This window comes from Bombina bombina, chromosome 7 (genome assembly GCF_027579735.1).
Source record: "Bombina bombina isolate aBomBom1 chromosome 7, aBomBom1.pri, whole genome shotgun sequence".
NCBI classification, from domain to species: Eukaryota; Metazoa; Chordata; class Amphibia; order Anura; family Bombinatoridae; genus Bombina; species Bombina bombina.
This window is the reverse complement of record NC_069505.1, coordinates 130044147-130062201: the sequence shown is the minus strand read 5'-3', so window position 1 is coordinate 130062201 and position 18055 is coordinate 130044147. Positions and strand designations below refer to the sequence as shown.

Sequence of the window (18055 nt, the reverse complement as noted above, 5' to 3'; positions counted from 1 at the left end):
GCCACTCCTCACAGAGACCTGTGTAGAAAAGAAAGGCTAGAGTAAACCTACTCAGGCTTTCTATACCAGGGCAGCAACATGTTAGAAAAACGCAGCAAAGCACACTTTACAAGTTCTTAAGTGCTTTAAAGCTACCACAGCCCTACTGAAGAGACTAACGTGGAGTACAGCTATACCCAGATTGTGTTGGAAGGCAGAGCAATCCTGCATGAACTTCAAAACAAAAAAAATCCTGATAGAAGAATCTTAATCAGGACACCTAATTACTTCACCTCCTCCTTGCACTAGAGGCAAAGAGAATGACTGGGGGTTATGGATAGGGGAAGTGACATATATGGCAGCTTTGCTGTGGTGCTCTTTGCCTTCTCTTGCTGGCCGGGAGTGGCCACTAGTAATTGATGATACTGTGGACTCACCATATCTTAGGAAAGAAATATATATATATATATATATATATATATATATATATATATATATATATACACACATATATATATAATATATATATATATATATATATATATATATATATATATATATATATATATATATATATACACATACACACTTTTTAAAAAAAATAATTATGTGGTTTTGCTTGTACACTAATATATTTTTCATTGCAACATTCTTGAAGTCTGAAATTTACTATTACTTTAAGATTGTACAAGAGCACTTTTGGGCAATCCCTCCTCCTGCTTCCAAGAAACCAATCACGTTAGAGCAGGGCATACTAATAATCAGGGTAATTTATCTCTGCCACCTCTGAGGTGGTGGAGAGGATAAGAAGCAGGAATGTATTCTTAAATTTGTGTTCACAAGCTTGCTCATGCCAATTTGCACTGCACTCTCTCAGAAGCTACAAATGCAGCTTGATAAATTTTCCCTTAGGTGCTGTCACAGAAAGGGCTAGAAAAACAAAAAGGAACAGAGAAAATTATAATGAGGGAAAAATAATGGATGAAAGTGAAATGACAAAGAGTAGAGTATAAAGAGTGGAGAAAGAATAAAAAATGGGGAAATAATAGTTAGATAGGAAAAACAGAATGGAAAGAGAATGAAGAATTGAGACTGAGGAAAAAAGTTATGGTGACTGATATTCATTATTGGTGCAAGAGGGTATTATAGAAAGCTGTACCAGAAAAGGAAATAAAATGAAAGACAGTATGAGAGAATGAGAGGAGAGATAAAAAGATGTAAAGAATGGAGGTGAATGGACACAATATAGAGGAGTGAATAATAAAAAGTGAGAGATGATTTTAATTGGATTATGCCTTTATTTTTAGACCATTTACTGTAGGTTCATTGAGAAAAAAAGATTCTACAAAAGAATTGTAGAAGAAGAGAGAAGAATAAAAAGACAGAAAAGAAAAATTAAAAAAAAAAAAAATTAAAACAAAAAGAATTGAGTGGAAAACTCACAGGCCTCTCGCAGCTTTTCTTTGTCGTAGTGCAGTGCCTCGTAGTCATGCATGGATATGCGGTTAACACGTAGACGCAGTCTTTCAGGAACTGGCTGCTGACTAAGCACAGAAATACCAGTTAGATTGTTTGACATTTCAAGGGATGGATGTCAGGGAAAAGGTTAAAAGGCTTAAGTGATGTTCTCCAGAACAGAAGCAAGGAGATCTTCGAAAGACAGATTTTTTTTTCAGGTGGGGCGACGTTGAGTGGGTAGGTTTCACAGCAAAGGGTTTAGGGGAGGATTTGGGTGACAATCAGGGGTGGTTTAAGAAACAAATCAGAACATATGTAGGAGTTTGGGAAGGAATATAGAAATCAGTAAGAGGAACTGGGGACAGATGGGTGGTAGTTATGATGGGTAATTGGAAAGGGAAGAGTTTGCAGCGGGGTTGGGCAGGTAGGTGTTAGGTGCATAAGGGAGGGAGAAGTCAGAATCACAAAAATGGATCGAAAAGGAATTAAAGGAATAAGTGTGTTGGATAGGGTTGCCACCCATCCCTTAAAATACAGAACACTTATAAGTTACACATGCTGCAGGATGTGTAGGGAGGAATATGATTAGTGCTGTTCCTCTCTGCCCACCCTGCAGCAAGTGTATCTCATAAGTGTCCAGGAAAACATGGTTGAGGTGGCAACCCTAGTGTTGGATAAAGTAGGTAAAAAAAAAAACTGTGCACAAACATGGTGACAGCAGAGTGGTTTGCTAAGGAAGAAATGTAATTATATAGGAGTTAAGGATTGTCCGTAATGGCAATTATAGGAAGTTAGGCTGGGGTAGAAAAACTGTTGTAATACTGGAGGGTTGAATGGAATGGGCATGCAGTGTAAAGAAGCTGGGATGAGTAAAAGGAAACTTGGACAGAAGATATTATGTCAGGGAAAGTAGACTTGGGAGTGTAATGGTGTATGCTTAATACATTCATTTTGGGTACCATGACCATAGTTTGGGAAGTTAAGTTTGGGTGGAGTGGATGTGGTTTGGAAAAGGAAACTAAGACTGATGGCTGGGGCATGGAAATACCATCATTTTGTGAGGTTATGCTTTAATAGAATAAAATGTATGAGATTTTTAGCTAATTTTTTTGGCTAATTTTTAGGAAGAGAGGCTGCACAGAATGGCTATGTTTTGGGAAGTTAAGCTTTAGAGAGCAAATCAATTGTTTGGGTGCATACAGTATGCTCCAAAAAGGTAACATGACCACTGAAGACTTACTCATTGAGGAGTGGAACAGATGTACGTCTCTTGGTTTTCTGTATAAGGGCAGCCTGGTTCCGTAAACTAATCTTCACCACAGAAGGTCCCAATTTGCAAGGCTCTCCATCTACCTGCACAGGAATGGACTTATATGTACGAAGAAGCACCTCACTGCATTGGTGCAGTCGTTCACCATGACCTCCAACTTGCAGAGCAGCCTACACAGGAATCACGAAAGAAGGGACAGAGCATGTGAAAATATGTAGTCTAGATCACTGTGATTTGCACTTATGCACTAAAACGCAGGACACTACAACAGGAAACAGATGTTATGCATACCACTTAAGTGTACAAATGAATTATTAATGTGCACTGAAAGCCTAAATGACAGAGCCATGTATACAGTAGGTTTATAGACACAAGCCAGAATTAGACACTAACAGCTGATAGGCTGGTGTAAGGGAAGATGCAGAGACAGAAAAAAATGTTTATATAGAACAGATGCACATACAAACATTTGTGGGGCAGCGCTTACAGATTTAAGTGAGTGACCATACAGAAACAGAACAAAGACAGTGTACAACGTCAAGACAAAGCTCATAATGACTGGAGAAAGAAAGTGCACAACAAATGGGAAATGCAAGTGTGCTGGGAGGGAGAGCAAGCACCGACAGACAAAAGCTAGGTTGCCAGCGCAGACATGAGAAAGCAAGCCTAAGCACACCAGCTGAAGAAAGCAAGCGTACAAAGATAATGAAAAACACATCATCAGCAAAAAGAAAACACACACAAAAAAATAAACAGCAAACTGATAGGTGAGACTAAGAGCCCACTGTCAAGACAGAGGAAGTGCACACAGGAGAATAAAATAACACATAAATGAAAGACAGGGAGATAGGTAACACAGGCAGACATACAATAGGGACCACACACAGTAAGAAAAAGTGTGCGCAGACAACAGACAAAAGTGAAAGAGAATAAAGGGAATGTAAAAATGAGGTAGTCTCGAAATCAGTGAAACTTGCACTGAAAAGATTATAATAGAATAGAAAACATAGGTTAAAGACACATATACAACCATAGAGTCAAATATACACAAAGACAAAATGACAGAACCAAGTGCATACCAGAGGGTCACAGCCAGATGGCACCGAGACAAGAGTAAATACAGAAGGACACTGATAGACAACAGTATGCACACAAACAAAAGTAAGAATACACACCCAGACAAATGCGTGGGAACGTATATATAAACAGTAATAAGCATGCACATAAACTAAGGAGAGCACGTAGATACGGAGGAAAAACTGTACAGAGAAAACAGTGAGACAGGGCACAAAGGCAAGAGTAAAGGGGCACATGAAAACAAGACCAAGGTGGTGCGCACAGACTAGAATTAAGGAATGCACAGACACAACTGCACACTGTACCAGGGAGGCCATGGTGAAACCAATCACTTCGATACATCCATCATCATGTCGCTGAGGTTCAAAATCATGATGCTCTCCAGGATTGCCCCACGGCATAGTACCAGCACAATACCTATTGAGAACCAAGGCAAGGTCACCTGCCATGTGCCAATAAAGTATCAAAACAAATGATTCCTTCCTTTGTACCCAACCAAAATTACGTTAAATTCAGACAGCATTGTTCATTGTGGCAAACCAAGACACAACATAAAATGCTTTGTTGTAGCACACAAAGAAAAAGACAGTTGAGAGCTAAAGTTTGCAATTGCAGAAAAGAAGAAGACCCTTTTTAAGAGTTAGCGCTGTAGCACACCATAAGGTACCACCCAGAGAGCACACTTCAATATTTATTAAAAAAATAAAATAAAAAAAATAATAATATATATTTTGGATCTCAATAGTTTACATCAAAGTGTCAAGTAAATTGGATTTATTATAAATAAAAATTTGACTAAACAATAAAAGTGAATCCACAACAGATTAAACAGATCACTAGATAATAATGAATGAAATGGCAAAATGTTACAGGATTAAATATAAATACAATACACTTAATACACAATGAGGTTTCTTGATCACAAATCTAACTTATAGTAGCTATATGTATATTATTTGTATCCTAATTAGCCTATACTAGTGCAGTAAACACATATCTGTCCATAAACCAATCACCAATACTTGTAGAGAACAAAGGAAAATTATCATGTTATTACCTTATCTCTTCTATACCCCACTGGGAGTGTAATTTCTTCTACTGGCTGTGTTTACACAGCTTGGCCTCAAGGTCAAAAACTTTCAGGATGGGTGGGGATACCACAGGCTAAATAAACGAATTCAAATACCAATATAAGGGTAATGGAAATACTTGTAAACAATTTAATAATCTCCAGCAGGTAAAGTGAATCATTGGGCACAAATTAAAGGGGAGGATATTTTTGAGTAAACTGTCCCTTTAATGCTTCACATGTGAATGTTAGAGGCAGATTGAACGGTTTATGTACACAGAAATGTGCCTTTTAGTATTTTTAAAATTGTTCTATAGTAAAACTGCAACTTTTTTTGTACTATGACACCCATGCTTTCCCTATTCTGTGCCTTTAGATCAGTCACAGAAGTGTGTTTGCAGAGGACTTCACAAAAGTTCTGGTCTCTGTTTCCTCCTTGCTGAATTATTTCCTGTCCTTGCTACAGATAAGTAAGTGCTCTTTAGTGATTGCCGAGTTGCCTTGTAGATGAGATGGTTAATGTGGTTTTCCCATGAATATGTCTCAAGAGGAAGAGGATCCTGGTTTGCCTTCTAACTCAGAAGATGATGTTAAAGGGACACGAAATACAACATTTTTCTTGTATTATTAATAAAGAGCAATCACAATTTTTCTATTTACTTCTGTTAATAAAATTGCTTCATTATCTTGGTATCCTTTGTTGAAGGAACAGTAATGCACTACTGGGAGCTAGCTGAAAAGATCAGGTGAGTCACTGACAAATCACAAGAAATCCCCCTTTAGACAGCTCCAGACTTGTATAGTGCATATACCCAACAGCATTAATCCTTAGAATATACAGAGCGGTATTGTGAAAACTCACCAGCACCAGTTGATTCAAACGGATGTTTAAGCAGCCTAATCAGCCTCCGGATCGTTCACCACTCTGTGGGTCCCCGGGCCGGTACTATGCACCTTCGACTGCCGTTGTTGAATTGGTAAGTCCCCAACTCTGTGAGCACACCGCCTCTGTAAAATGCCTTCAATGAAATGCCAAACAACACACTCCGGCGGCTTGCGATGACGTCATCAGCCGGTATCGAAACCGGGTATTCCAAGCCTCTGTCCTGGAAGACGCCGAGGTTTGAGCTGGTTGTTAGACAGCAAGCAATAGCACAAAAGAAATCCAGCAAACCTCCCAGGCGTATAATCAATCAAAATTTATTAAAGGAAAACCGTGCAAAAAACTTATAAAAAAAGGTAAAACACACAGAAAAAATGTCCCAACACCTGGAACAGATACAGGAATCGTCCTACGCGTTTCAGCAGATATTCGCCTTATTCATGTCCATGAATAAGGCGAATATCTGCTGAAACGCGTAGGACGATTCCTGTATCTGTTCCAGGTGTTGGGACATTTTTTCTGTGTGTTTTACCTTTTTTTATAAGTTTTTTTGCACGGTTTTCCTTTAATAAATTTTGATTGATTATACGCCTGGGAGGTTTGCTGGATTTCTTTTGTGCTATTGAGTCACTGACAAGTAGCATATTTATGCATCCACCAATCAGCAGCTATCTCCCAGTAGTGCATTGCGGCTCCTGGGATTACCTAGATATGTTTTTCAACAAATAATATAAAAAAAATAAGCAAATTAGATAATAGAAGTAATTTGGAAAGTTATTTAAAATTGAATGCTCTATCTGAATCTGGAAAGAAACATTTTCGGTTTCATGTCCCTTTAAGGTAACAAGATTCTCGAATAAAGTGAGATGTGCAGTATGTAAGGCAAACGTTGCAAACAGAAAGTGAACATTGTGATGTTTGTACTGCTGCTCTGATTTCCGAGGAGACCTCTTGTAATGAGATAGAGGTTTCTTCTTGAGCGTCTGCAACTGATATTCCCCAAATATTGACCACAGTGCAGAAGGGTCTTCTAGATATTTGTTTGGGATCTTTCCCAGGAAAGATAAACTTTATATCTAAGTAAAATGGTTCATCTCGTTCTATTATGGCTCATAGGAAGAGTAAAAATATAGTGATCAATCCTTTAGAAAAAAACGTATTAAATTATATACAGTATCTACAAAAATCCTTGGAAACTTTAACCCCTTAATGACCGAGGACGTGCATGGTACGTCCTCAGAAAAAAGTCAGTTAACGCCTGAGGACGTACCCTGCACGTCCTCGGTGTGGAAAGCAGCTGGAAGCGATCCTGCTCGCTTCCAGCTGCTTTCCGGTTATTGCAGTGATGCCTCGATATGGAGGCATCCTGCAATAACCTTCTATGGCCATCCGATGCAGAGAGAGCCACTCTGTGCACGTGCACGTGCACGAGGGGGCGGGGGCGGGCGCGTGCACGGGGAGGGAGCGGGTGGGAACCGCTACACTACAGAAAAATGTGTCCCAAAACAAAATAAAAGTGGGACCTAGAATGTAAAAAAAAAAACTTTAGGTGTCATTTATGTGGTGGGGGTTGGTCCGTGGGGGGGGGGGGGGGGGGTCAAGCTACACTACAGAAAAAGATAAAAAAAAATAAACATTTGTTTGTGTGCAAACTGGGTACTGGCAGACAGCTGCCAGTACCCAAGATGGCCCCCAATAAGGCAGAGGGGGAGGCTTAGAGAGCTGTTTTGGGGGGATCAGGGAGGTTGGGGGCTAAGGGGGGATCCTAAACACAGCATATGTAAATATGCTTTTTTTTCTTTAAAAAAAAAAAAAAAACCTTTTATTTTAGTACTGGCAGACTTTCTGCCAGTACTTAAGATGGCGGGGACAATTGTGGGGTGGGGGAGGGAAGGGAGCTGTTTGGGAGGGATCAGGGGGTGGGATGTGTCAGGTGGGAGGCTGATATCTACACTAAAGCTAAAATTAACCCTGCAAGCTCCCTACAAACTACCTAATTAACCCTTTCACTGCTAGCCATAATACACGTGTGATGCGCAGCAGCATTTAGCGACTTTCTAATTACCAAAAAGCAACGCCAAAGTCATATATGTCTGCTATTTCTGAACAAAGGTCATCCCAGAGAAGCATTTACAACCATATGTGCCATAATTGCACAAGCTGTTTGTAAATAATTTCAGTGAGAAACCTAAAATTGTGAAAAAATTAACGTTTTTTTTTTAATTTGATCGCATTTGGCGGTGAAATGGTGGCATGAAATATACCAAAATGGGCCTAGATCAATACTTGGGGTTGTCTACTACACTACACTAAAGCTAAAATTAACCCTAGAAGCTCCCTACATGCTCCCTAATTAACCCCTTCACTGCTGGGCATAATACATGTATTGTGCGCAGTGGCATTTAGCAGCCTTCTAATTATCAAAAAGCAAAGCCAAAGCCATATATGTCTGCTATTTCTGAACAAAGGGGATCCCAGAGAAGCATTTACAACCATTTATGCTATAATTGCATAAGTTGTTTGTAAATAATTTCAGTGAGAAACCTAAAGTTTGTGAAAAAATTTGTGAAAAAGTGAACAATTTTTTTTATTTGATCGCATTTGGCGGTGAAATGGTGGCATGAAATATACCAAAATGGGCCTAGATCAATACTTTGGGAAGTCTTCTAAAAAATATATATATATATACATGTCAATGGATATTCAGGGATTCCTGAAAGATATTAGTGTTCCAATGTAACTAGCGCTAATTTTGAAAAAAAGTGGTTTTGAAATAGCAAAGTGCTACTTGTATTTATGGCCCTATAACTTGCAAAAAAAGCAAAGAACATGTAAACATTGGGTATTTCTAAACTCAGGACAAAATTTAGAAACTATTAAGCATGGGTGTTTTTTGGTGGTTGTAGATGTGTAACAGATTTTGGGGGTCAAAGTTAGAAAAAGTGTGTTTTTTTCTCCATTTTTCCTCATATTTTATAATGTTTTTTATAGTAAATTATAAGATATGATGAAAATAATGGTATCTTTAGAAAGTCCATTTAATGGTGAGAAAAACGGTATATAATATGTGTGGGTACAGTAAATGAGTAAGAGGAAAATTACAGCTAAACACAAACACCGCAAAAATGTAAAAATAGCCTTGGTCCCAAACGGACAGAAAATGGAAAAGTGCTGCGGTCATTAAGGGGTTAATGATGCTTTTCTGTTGAAAAACATTAGATTGTCTCAAGGGGATTGCAAATCGACCCCAAAGTTTCTTATATCTGTTCAAATTCTGAATCCACTCTATTCAAAGCCAACAATTCCAACTCTGCTCCCTCTAAGGCAGGGGTGTCCAAACTTTGCTCTCCAGAGGTTTTGGAACTACATTTCCGATGATGCTCAGCCAGCATTTTATCTAGCTGAGCATCATGGGAAATGTAGTTCCAAAACCTCTGGAGAGCAAAGTTTGGACACCCCTGCTCTAAGGTAAGCAAACAGAAGTGTAAAAACTGTGTGTCTGGAAAACACATCAAGGAAAACTCCATACCTTGTCTTTGCTGTAAATTGCTTATTGTCTATTTGGCAGAATTTGTACTATGAAGGTTTTTTTTCTTTAATCCAGTTAGAACTTTTAGTTTACTGCTTGGCAACCAGAACAAAGAAACTAGCAAAAGAGTTTGTTTTCTATCATATACATGTTAAATCATGGAGTATTATGCCATAGATCTAAGGTAGATCTAAAGCTAAAAACATGTTTCCAGTGTTATCCATTTTTTTCTGGTCTAATTTCTGAGCAATGGTCAAGGCCAAGTCAAATAGTTTATTCTTTTACAGGTTTGATACCATCTATATCACAAAAAAACAGAAGCCACACAGCCCTTCCAAAAATATTTGGCTCTATTTGAAAAAAAGGCTTGACACATCAAAGATAGCATGGATAAGATAAAACAAGTCAAAAGAGCGTGCAGGCTGCACAGCTTACTTTTTCAATGACTATGGTGTCATATGCTTTAACTGAATCAGTGTTAAGAGCTCTGAGAAAATATATCTAAGGTTGATGTGCCTCTTTGAGATTATCCAAATGCTTTCTGGTTTCTTTAAAAGGTTGTTCTTCTTTTAAAGATCCCATAAACAAGGGATTAGACCCTACATTAAAAAAAAGTCAGTCTGTAGGATCAATTTACAGGTCCTGGGCCCTGTATGGCATTACATATAGTAGTGTTCTCCCCAAGACCTTTTGAGCAGATGCACCACCCTGCTAAAGATAAAATTAGCTAATATTTTTATTGCACAAAATTATCATAAAATACATTTATGTCAAATTATGCAATTCATTTGTGCTTTGTATAGCAGAAAATTATATATTATAAAATATTACACTGTCCCCCACCCAGCTACTTCATAATGCCCCCCGGCTAGCAAAATGTTCTGTGTAGCACACTATATAGAGTTTGTTGTTCAGTGTCATTCAAATGGGGTTAATAACTGACAAACTGACATTAACAACAACTGCTAATGTGTTTGCTATGTTGTTGTTTTTTGTTGCTGTTGCATATTCTGGTTGCACTTGCATTTGTTGGTATGCACTTGTGGTTATAGATCTTTAAAGTCTCTTAAGAATGTCTCTAAACATCTGACATCCATTAAAAAATTTGGTTATATTTGGCCTTCATTTATAGTCAGTTGTTTCAGATATTAGTGATGGTAATAACTCATATATTTCTTACTATAAAAGCAACCCTAAAGCTGCACAATATAGGGTTAAGCAACATTCCCCCCCCCCCCCCCCCCGAATTAAACTGGACTGTCTAAGAGTACATTTAAAAATATTGTGATTGACTAGACAACACAAACTATTCAAATGAGGGCTACTAAAATGACAAATGGTCTAGAAAATAAAATGTACAAGGAAATACTTTGTGTTGTTAAACCGCATCGCTCAAAGGAAAAAAAAAAAGATAGTTGATACCATTGCATTACCTCACCTGAGGCACAACCCCCTGAAAGGGCCAGTAAACCTAAAAAATAATGTTATATAATTCTGCACATAGTGCAGAATTATATAACTTATTTTAGTGTTATCGTTATAAAACTTAATATTCCCTTTTAATTTTTTTTAATGTTTTTCAGACCCCCTCTGTCTGACAGCAGGAGCGAGCTACACTTAATCTAATGGCGCGGTCGGGCCGGGGCTGTGACTATACAGCTGGCCCAATGTGCTGTGTAATAAAAACAGACCCGCTCAGAAGAGCACAGAGAGCGGGTCTGAAAAACAGCCATATTTTAAAAAAATTCAAAGGGAATATTAAGTTTTATAACAATATCACTAATATAATGTTATATAATTCTGCACTATGACACTGGACAACAAACTCTATATGGTGTGCTACACAGAACATTTTGCTTTATTAGTCAACAATCCAATTACAACTTGAATATAGCAATAAAGAAGAGACAATCCATTACATAATGAAATCCAAGTACATATATAATAATTTGCTGTTACATTTTGCAAATATAGACATCAAATAATACAAAACGATAAAGCTAATCTTGTCAGAATGCTTCAATTGCATTCCTCTAAAAAGTCACACAAATAAGTAAAATGATGTTGTTTAATTCACCAGGTTCACAGAGCTCTACTGGGTTAAGGGGACTGGAGTATGATGTTGGGTTGTGCTGTTAATATAAGCCTCCCATGTTACCTTCATCTGAATGTATGTATCTAATCTTTTGATTTTTTTTTGTAACACATCTTATGATGCCACTGAACTAGCGTAGGTACTTCCCTATTCTTCCAATTCCTCGCAACTAAAGATTTAAAGCTGTTGCTTGCTATGTATAGTAAACTCTTTTAGAATTATATAACATTATTTTTTAGGTTTACTGACACTTTAAATTGTAGCTGGCCAACCACCAGGTGCTCCAGTCCACCCGGAAATCTGGAGTCTTAAAAGCCAATTCAGCCTCAGGCTACTACAACTAGATGGTCACAGCTCAAAAAAAATATGGAACTGTACATCCGTAAAGTATAGACAAAAACAGGAAATCAAATATACTTTTTACAGAAAGCTAGAGACCCATAAAATGACCTTGATACTTAGTTTCCTAAAAGTGTTAATGGTATAGGAAAGTCAAAAAACTTTCATGATTCAGATAGAGCATGTCATTTTAAAGGGACACTGAACACAAATTTTTTCTTTCGTGATTCAGATAGAGCATGACATTTTAAGCAACTTTCTAATTTACTTCTATTATCAAATTTTCTTCATTCTCTTGGTATCTTTATTTGAAATGCAAGAATGTAAGTTTAGATGGCGGCCCATTTTTGGTGAACAACCTGGGTTGTCCTTGCTGATGTAAATTAGAAAGTTGCTTAAAATTGCATGCTCTATCTGAATCATGAAAGAAAAAAATTGGGTTCAGTGTCCCTTTAAGACACTTTTAAATTAACTTCTATTTTTAAATGTGGTTCGTTCTCTTTGTATCCCTTGTCAAAAAAGAATACTCTTATATCCTACACTAGTGGGAGCTAGCTGCTGATTGGTGCCTGTACATATTTGTCTCTTGTGATTGGCTTACTAGATGTGTTCAGCTAGCTGCATGTAAAACAATGCTGTTCTTTCAGCAAAGGATAACAAGATAATTAAGCACATTTGATAATAGAAGTAAATTGAAAAGTTGTTAAAAATTGTACGTTCTAGCCAATCCATGAAAGGAAATGTTGTGGATTCCTGTCCCTTTAAGCAGGGGTGCTCAATCTTGGACCGTCAGAGGTGTTGGAACTACATTTCCCATGAAGCTCAGCCAGCTGATGCTCAGTGTCTAAGCATCATGTGAAATGTATTTCCAAAACCTCTGGAGCACCAAGGTTGAGCACCCCTGTGTTAAAGAATGGATAGATACTATGAAGATAAGCTGAAATATGTAATTGAATTGGCTGTTGTGTCTAACTAGGGATTGTTAACTTTTAGGAACTAATATCAAAGTCATTCAACCACAGAACAGTACTTTTTCTTCTTATACATTTATAGAATGTAATTCACCAGGTACTGATCAGTCTAAAGTATATTCAACCATTTTAATGTTAATATTACAACTATAGGCTGTTTCATGACCACTGCAAATCACAATAGAACTACTACATTGTTGATATATTTGTTTTATTTTTTTAATTATGAAAGGGGAAATAATATACATTTAAAATTAGAAGGATAAAGTACTGGTTTATATATATATATATATATATATATATATATATATATATATATATATATATATATATATATATACTAGTCTTAAAGGCTGTTACGTGGGCCAAAATCACCACTCCCTCCCCTCTGACCCCCTCTCCCTGCCGCTCTCCACTTTTTTGTTTTTTCTGCAGAGTAGCGGGTCCATCCGCTCCCCTCCAGCGATGATCCGCCCACCTGCCTCCCTCCTAACCCTCCCAAGCCATCAATTTAGCATCGTAGCTGTCCCATCCGCTCCCGCCCCCTTCATCGATGATCCGCCCACCCGCTTCCCTCCTAACCCTCCCAAGCCACTAATTTAGCAGCGTAGTGGTCCCACCCGCCCCCCTCCAACGATGATCCACAAGGCTTTGCGGCCTCTTGCACAGACACATGCTTAAGGTGTTGCGGCTTTTGTTGCGGACACTGATGCTTAAGGCCTCGCAGCCTTTCTCACGCCACCACTGATCCTTAATGCCTCGCGGACACTGATTTGATTCTTAAGGCCAGGTATGTTTGTATCGCACAGTCTCTACTGCGCATGATTGCAAACATACCTGGCCTTTTATAATATAGGATATATATATATATATATATATATATGGTCTGTTTGATGAAGGGGCACCACCCTGAAACGTCATATTAATAAATTTGACAATCCCGTTCATATGGTGAGTGCCTTTGCTTATTTTCAAAGAATTATATATATATATAAAATAGACCAAGTAACAGTTCCACACCTGGTAAGGAAGAACAGATCTAGTCTGGAGTTTAAATGGCATGTTACTGCTAACCAGGGAATTAAATAACTGCTAGCTGTTTGTGGCAGGCAACCAAGAGATTAAATACCTGCTGATGTGTACTATTGGCAACTATTAGGTGCAATTATTGTTCTGTGTGTTTCTGGAAAACCAAGGGGCTAAATTGCTGCTTTGCATATATTACTGGCAGCAATAGGCAGTTGAACAGAATGAAGCTGGGCCCCAATGCTAACCACTCATTTCATTCAATGCTATAGAAAGCTGCACTAGCACACCTCATACCCTATGTTCCTCATCTTGTAGCTAATATAACAAAATAGGCACTGGAAATAAAATTTGTTTGCCACAGAGTTATTAACCACAGTGGCAGTGAACTTAAGCAAAGAGTTCTACCACCTTTACAAACGTCTTTCAATTGGATTTTATGAGACTATGAAGCCAAATTATTTAAATGCTTACAAATAATTCCTTGATGCAAGGCAGTAACCACTTACCGGGGGATGTTAAGGAACACCAGACACTGTAGCTTCAGCTCCTGAATTTTAGCAGTTAGGTCTGTGCCGTCACACTATAAAACAAGTGATTTTGTGACTAAGGAGACGTCAAACAAAATGTCTTAAATAAGATTGTTCTGCATAAACCGAATACTCTGGTTTCATTATAACTTTATTTATATATAGCACAGGCACACTGTGATAGTAGTTTGTCTCATTCAAAGAACTCAAGAGACCATTGTAATTCAAAGCAGCCTCAGTCATAGCAGTGACCGCAGATACACAGTGCAAGAGTTCACAAGCACATACATTGAGTTCTGACATGCAGAGAACTCTCAATAAATCACATACACTCGGCGTGCACTCACATGCACACACACACTCGGCGTGCACTCACATGCACACACACACGCATGCTCCCATGTACACACACACTCACAGAAAGACCACAGAGCTCTCACTCAGTCACACACGCATGCTCCCATACACACACTCACTCACAGAAAGACCACAGAACTCTCACTCAGTCACACACGCACTAATGTGGGCTCACATGTGCACACACGCAAGTACACACACTCACAGAAAGATAGCAGAACTCTCAATCAAATTACACATGCACGGGTGCACACTCACAAGCGCACACACACAGGTACACACACTCACAGCAAGATCGCAGAACTCTCAATCAATCACATAAACATGGAATTGGGTTTCTGTCTATGTCCTATAATAGGAGCCAGTCTTTGATAAGTAATGGTGCTAGGGTTAGCAAAGATAAATCCTTATTGTTCAAAATCAAGGCTTTAGTAACTAAGCCATCATATTCTGAAAAGGACCTGGAGACAGATGGTTGTGACTATGAGGATAAACCCAGTATCCTGTCACACAATAAAAAAAAATAATACTAAAAATATATATATATCTATATATATATCTATATAGGTAACAAGGTCATTCTAGGACATCTGCCCCTGTTTTTGTGGCCCCAGGAGAACATAAACCTAATATGTGGACATTATTAGGAAATAGTTATAATAGTCATACATTTATGCAGCCCTTACGGCTTCTAAAATATTGTTCTGTGGCCCCCATGTGTTAGTTGGCCATCAGTGAGTTAGACTATATCTCCAAGGTTGTCTCCATGAAATAAGCATTCCTATCTTTGCTTCTAGTACACTACTAGGAAAACTTACTTCTGATGTCATAAAAAAAACCTCCAATAAGGAAATTTATGCTTACCTGATAAATTGATTTCTTCTACGATACGACGAGTCCACAGATTTCATCCTTACTTGTGGGGTATTATCCTCCTGCTAACAGGAAGTAGCAAAGAGCACCACAGCAGAGCTGTATATATAGCTCCTCCCTTCCCTCCACCCCCAGTCATTTGACCGAAGGTTTAGGAAGAGAAAGGAAAAGCTAAAGGTTCAGAGGTGACTGAAGTTGTAAAAATAAAATATAATCTTAAAATGACAGGGAGGGCCGTAAACTTGTCGTATCGTAGAAGAAATCAATTTATCAGGTAAGCATAAATTTCCTTTTCTTCTACAAGATATGACGAGTCCACGGATTTCATCCTTACTGGTGGGATACAATACCAAAGCTACAGGACACGAATGAAAGGGAGGGACAAGACAGAGATCTAAATGGAAGGCACCACTGCTTGAAGAACCTTTCTTCCAAAAACAGCGTCAGAAGAAGCAAAAGTATAAAATTTGGAAAAAGTATGAAGGGATGACCAAGTCGCAGCCTTACAAATCTGTTCAACAGAAGCATCGTTTTTAAAGGCCCATGTGGAAGCCACAGCCCTAGTAGAATGAGCCGTAATTTTTTCAGGAGGCTGCTGTCCAGCAGTCTCATATGCCAGGTGGATGATACTCCTCAGCCAAAAAGAAAGAGAGGTAGCCGTAGGTTTCTGACCCCTACGCTTTCCAGAATAAACAATGAATAATGAAGATGATTGACGGAAATCCTTGGTTGCCTGTAAGTAAAACTTCAAGGCACGGACCACGTCCAAATTATGTAACAGACGCTCCTTCTTAGAAGAAGGATTAGGACACAAGGAAGGAACAACAATTTCCTGATTAATATTCTTATTTGAAACAACCTTAGAAAGAAATCCAGGTTTGGTACGCAAAACCACCTTATCAGAATGAAATATAAGATAAGGCGAATCACATTGTAACGCTGAAAGCTCCGAAACTCTTCGAGCAGAAGAAATAGCAACCAAAAACGAAACTTTCCAAGATAACAATTTAATATCTGTAGAATGCATGGGTTCAAATGGAACCCCTTGAAGAACTCAAAGAACTAAATTCAAACTCCAGGGAGGAGTAATTGGTCTAAATACAGGCTTAATTCTGGATAGAGCCTGACAAAAAGACTGAACATCTGGCACATCTGCCAAACGTTTGTGAAGCAAAATTGACAAATCAGAAATCTGTCCCTTTAAGGAACTTGCTGACAACCCTTTCTCCAATCCTTCTTGGAGAAAAGACAGAATCCTGGGAATCCTAACTTTACTCCATGAGTAGCCCTTGGATTCACACCAATAAAGATATTTACGCCATATCTTATGATAGATTATTCTAGTAACAGGCTTACGAGCCTGTATCAAAGTATTGATGACCAAATCAGAGAATCCCCGCTTAGATAAAATCAAGCGTTCAATCTCCAAGCAGTCAGCTGCAGAGAATTTAGATTTGGATGTTGGAAAGGACCTTGAATGAGAAGGTCCTGTCTCAAAGGAAGTTTCCACGGTGGCAGAGAGGACATGTCCACTAGATCCGCATACCAAGTCCTGCGTGGCCACGCAGGCGCTATCAGGATCACTGAAGCTCTCTCCTGTTTGATTCGAGCAATCACGCGTGGAAGGAGAGGAAACGGTGGAAACACATAAGCTAGGCTGAACGACCAAGGTACTGCCAAGGCATCTATCAGTTCGGCCTGAGGATCCCTCGACCTGGATCCGTAACATGGAAGCTTGGCATTTCCGCTCTACCCCATTGGCGAATCAATGAGGCAAACACCTCCGGGTGGAGTTCCCACTCCCCCGGATGAAAAGTCTAACGACTTAGAAAATACGCTTCCCAGTTCTCTACTCCTGGGATGTAGATTGCAGATAGATAGCAAGAGTGGGCCTCCGCCCATCGGATTATCTTGGATACTTCTATCATCGCTAAGGAACTCTTTGTTCCCCCCTGATGATTGATATATGCCACAGTCGTGATATTTTCCGACAGGAATATAATGAATATGGCCGAAGCCAACTGAGGCCACGCCTGAAGCACATTGAATATTAGACTGGTGTCCGTTGTCACTATCACCCATGAGGGTCTGCGGAAACACCTCCCCTGGGACAGATGATCCGACGATAACCACCAAAGAAGAGAGTCTCTGGTCTTTTGATCCAGATTTATCTGAGGAGATAAATTTGCATAGTCCCCATTCCACTGTCCGAGCATGCACAGCTGCAGTGATCTGAGATGAAAGCGAGCAAACGGAATGATGTCCATTGCCGCTACCATTAGTCCAATGACCTCCATAAACTAAGCCACTGATGGCCGAGAAATGGACTGAAGTGCTCGGCAAGTATTTAGAATCTTTGATTTTCTGACCTCCGTCAGAAATATTTTCATGTCTACCGAGTCTATCAGAGTTCCCAAGAAGGGAACCCTTGTCCGTGGAACTAGTGAACCCTTTTCTATGTTCACCTTCCAACCGTGAGTTCTCAGGAAAGACAACACTGTGTCCGTGTGAGATTTTGTCAGATGATAAGTTGACGCCTGGATCAAAATATCGCCACTGCTATGCCCCACGGTCTGAGAACCGCCAGAAGGGACCCTAG

General features: G+C 39.0%; 1 protein-coding gene across 4 annotated transcripts in view; it reads right to left on the bottom strand.

Annotated features, from left to right (window-relative positions):
* Nucleotides 1-18055, bottom strand: part of DGKZ (diacylglycerol kinase zeta) — an 821282-nt gene that overhangs the window by 238778 nt on the left and 564449 nt on the right. For all 4 annotated transcript variants that reach the window (XM_053720300.1, XM_053720299.1, XM_053720298.1 and 1 more), the window contains 4 exons: nt 14206-14279; nt 4090-4201; nt 2678-2877; nt 1423-1523 (listed from right to left, as the gene is read on the bottom strand). In XM_053720300.1, the coding sequence (XP_053576275.1) occupies nt 1423-1523; nt 2678-2877; nt 4090-4201; nt 14206-14279 (487 nt within the window). The remainder of the gene's footprint in view (nt 1-1422; nt 1524-2677; nt 2878-4089; nt 4202-14205; nt 14280-18055) is intronic.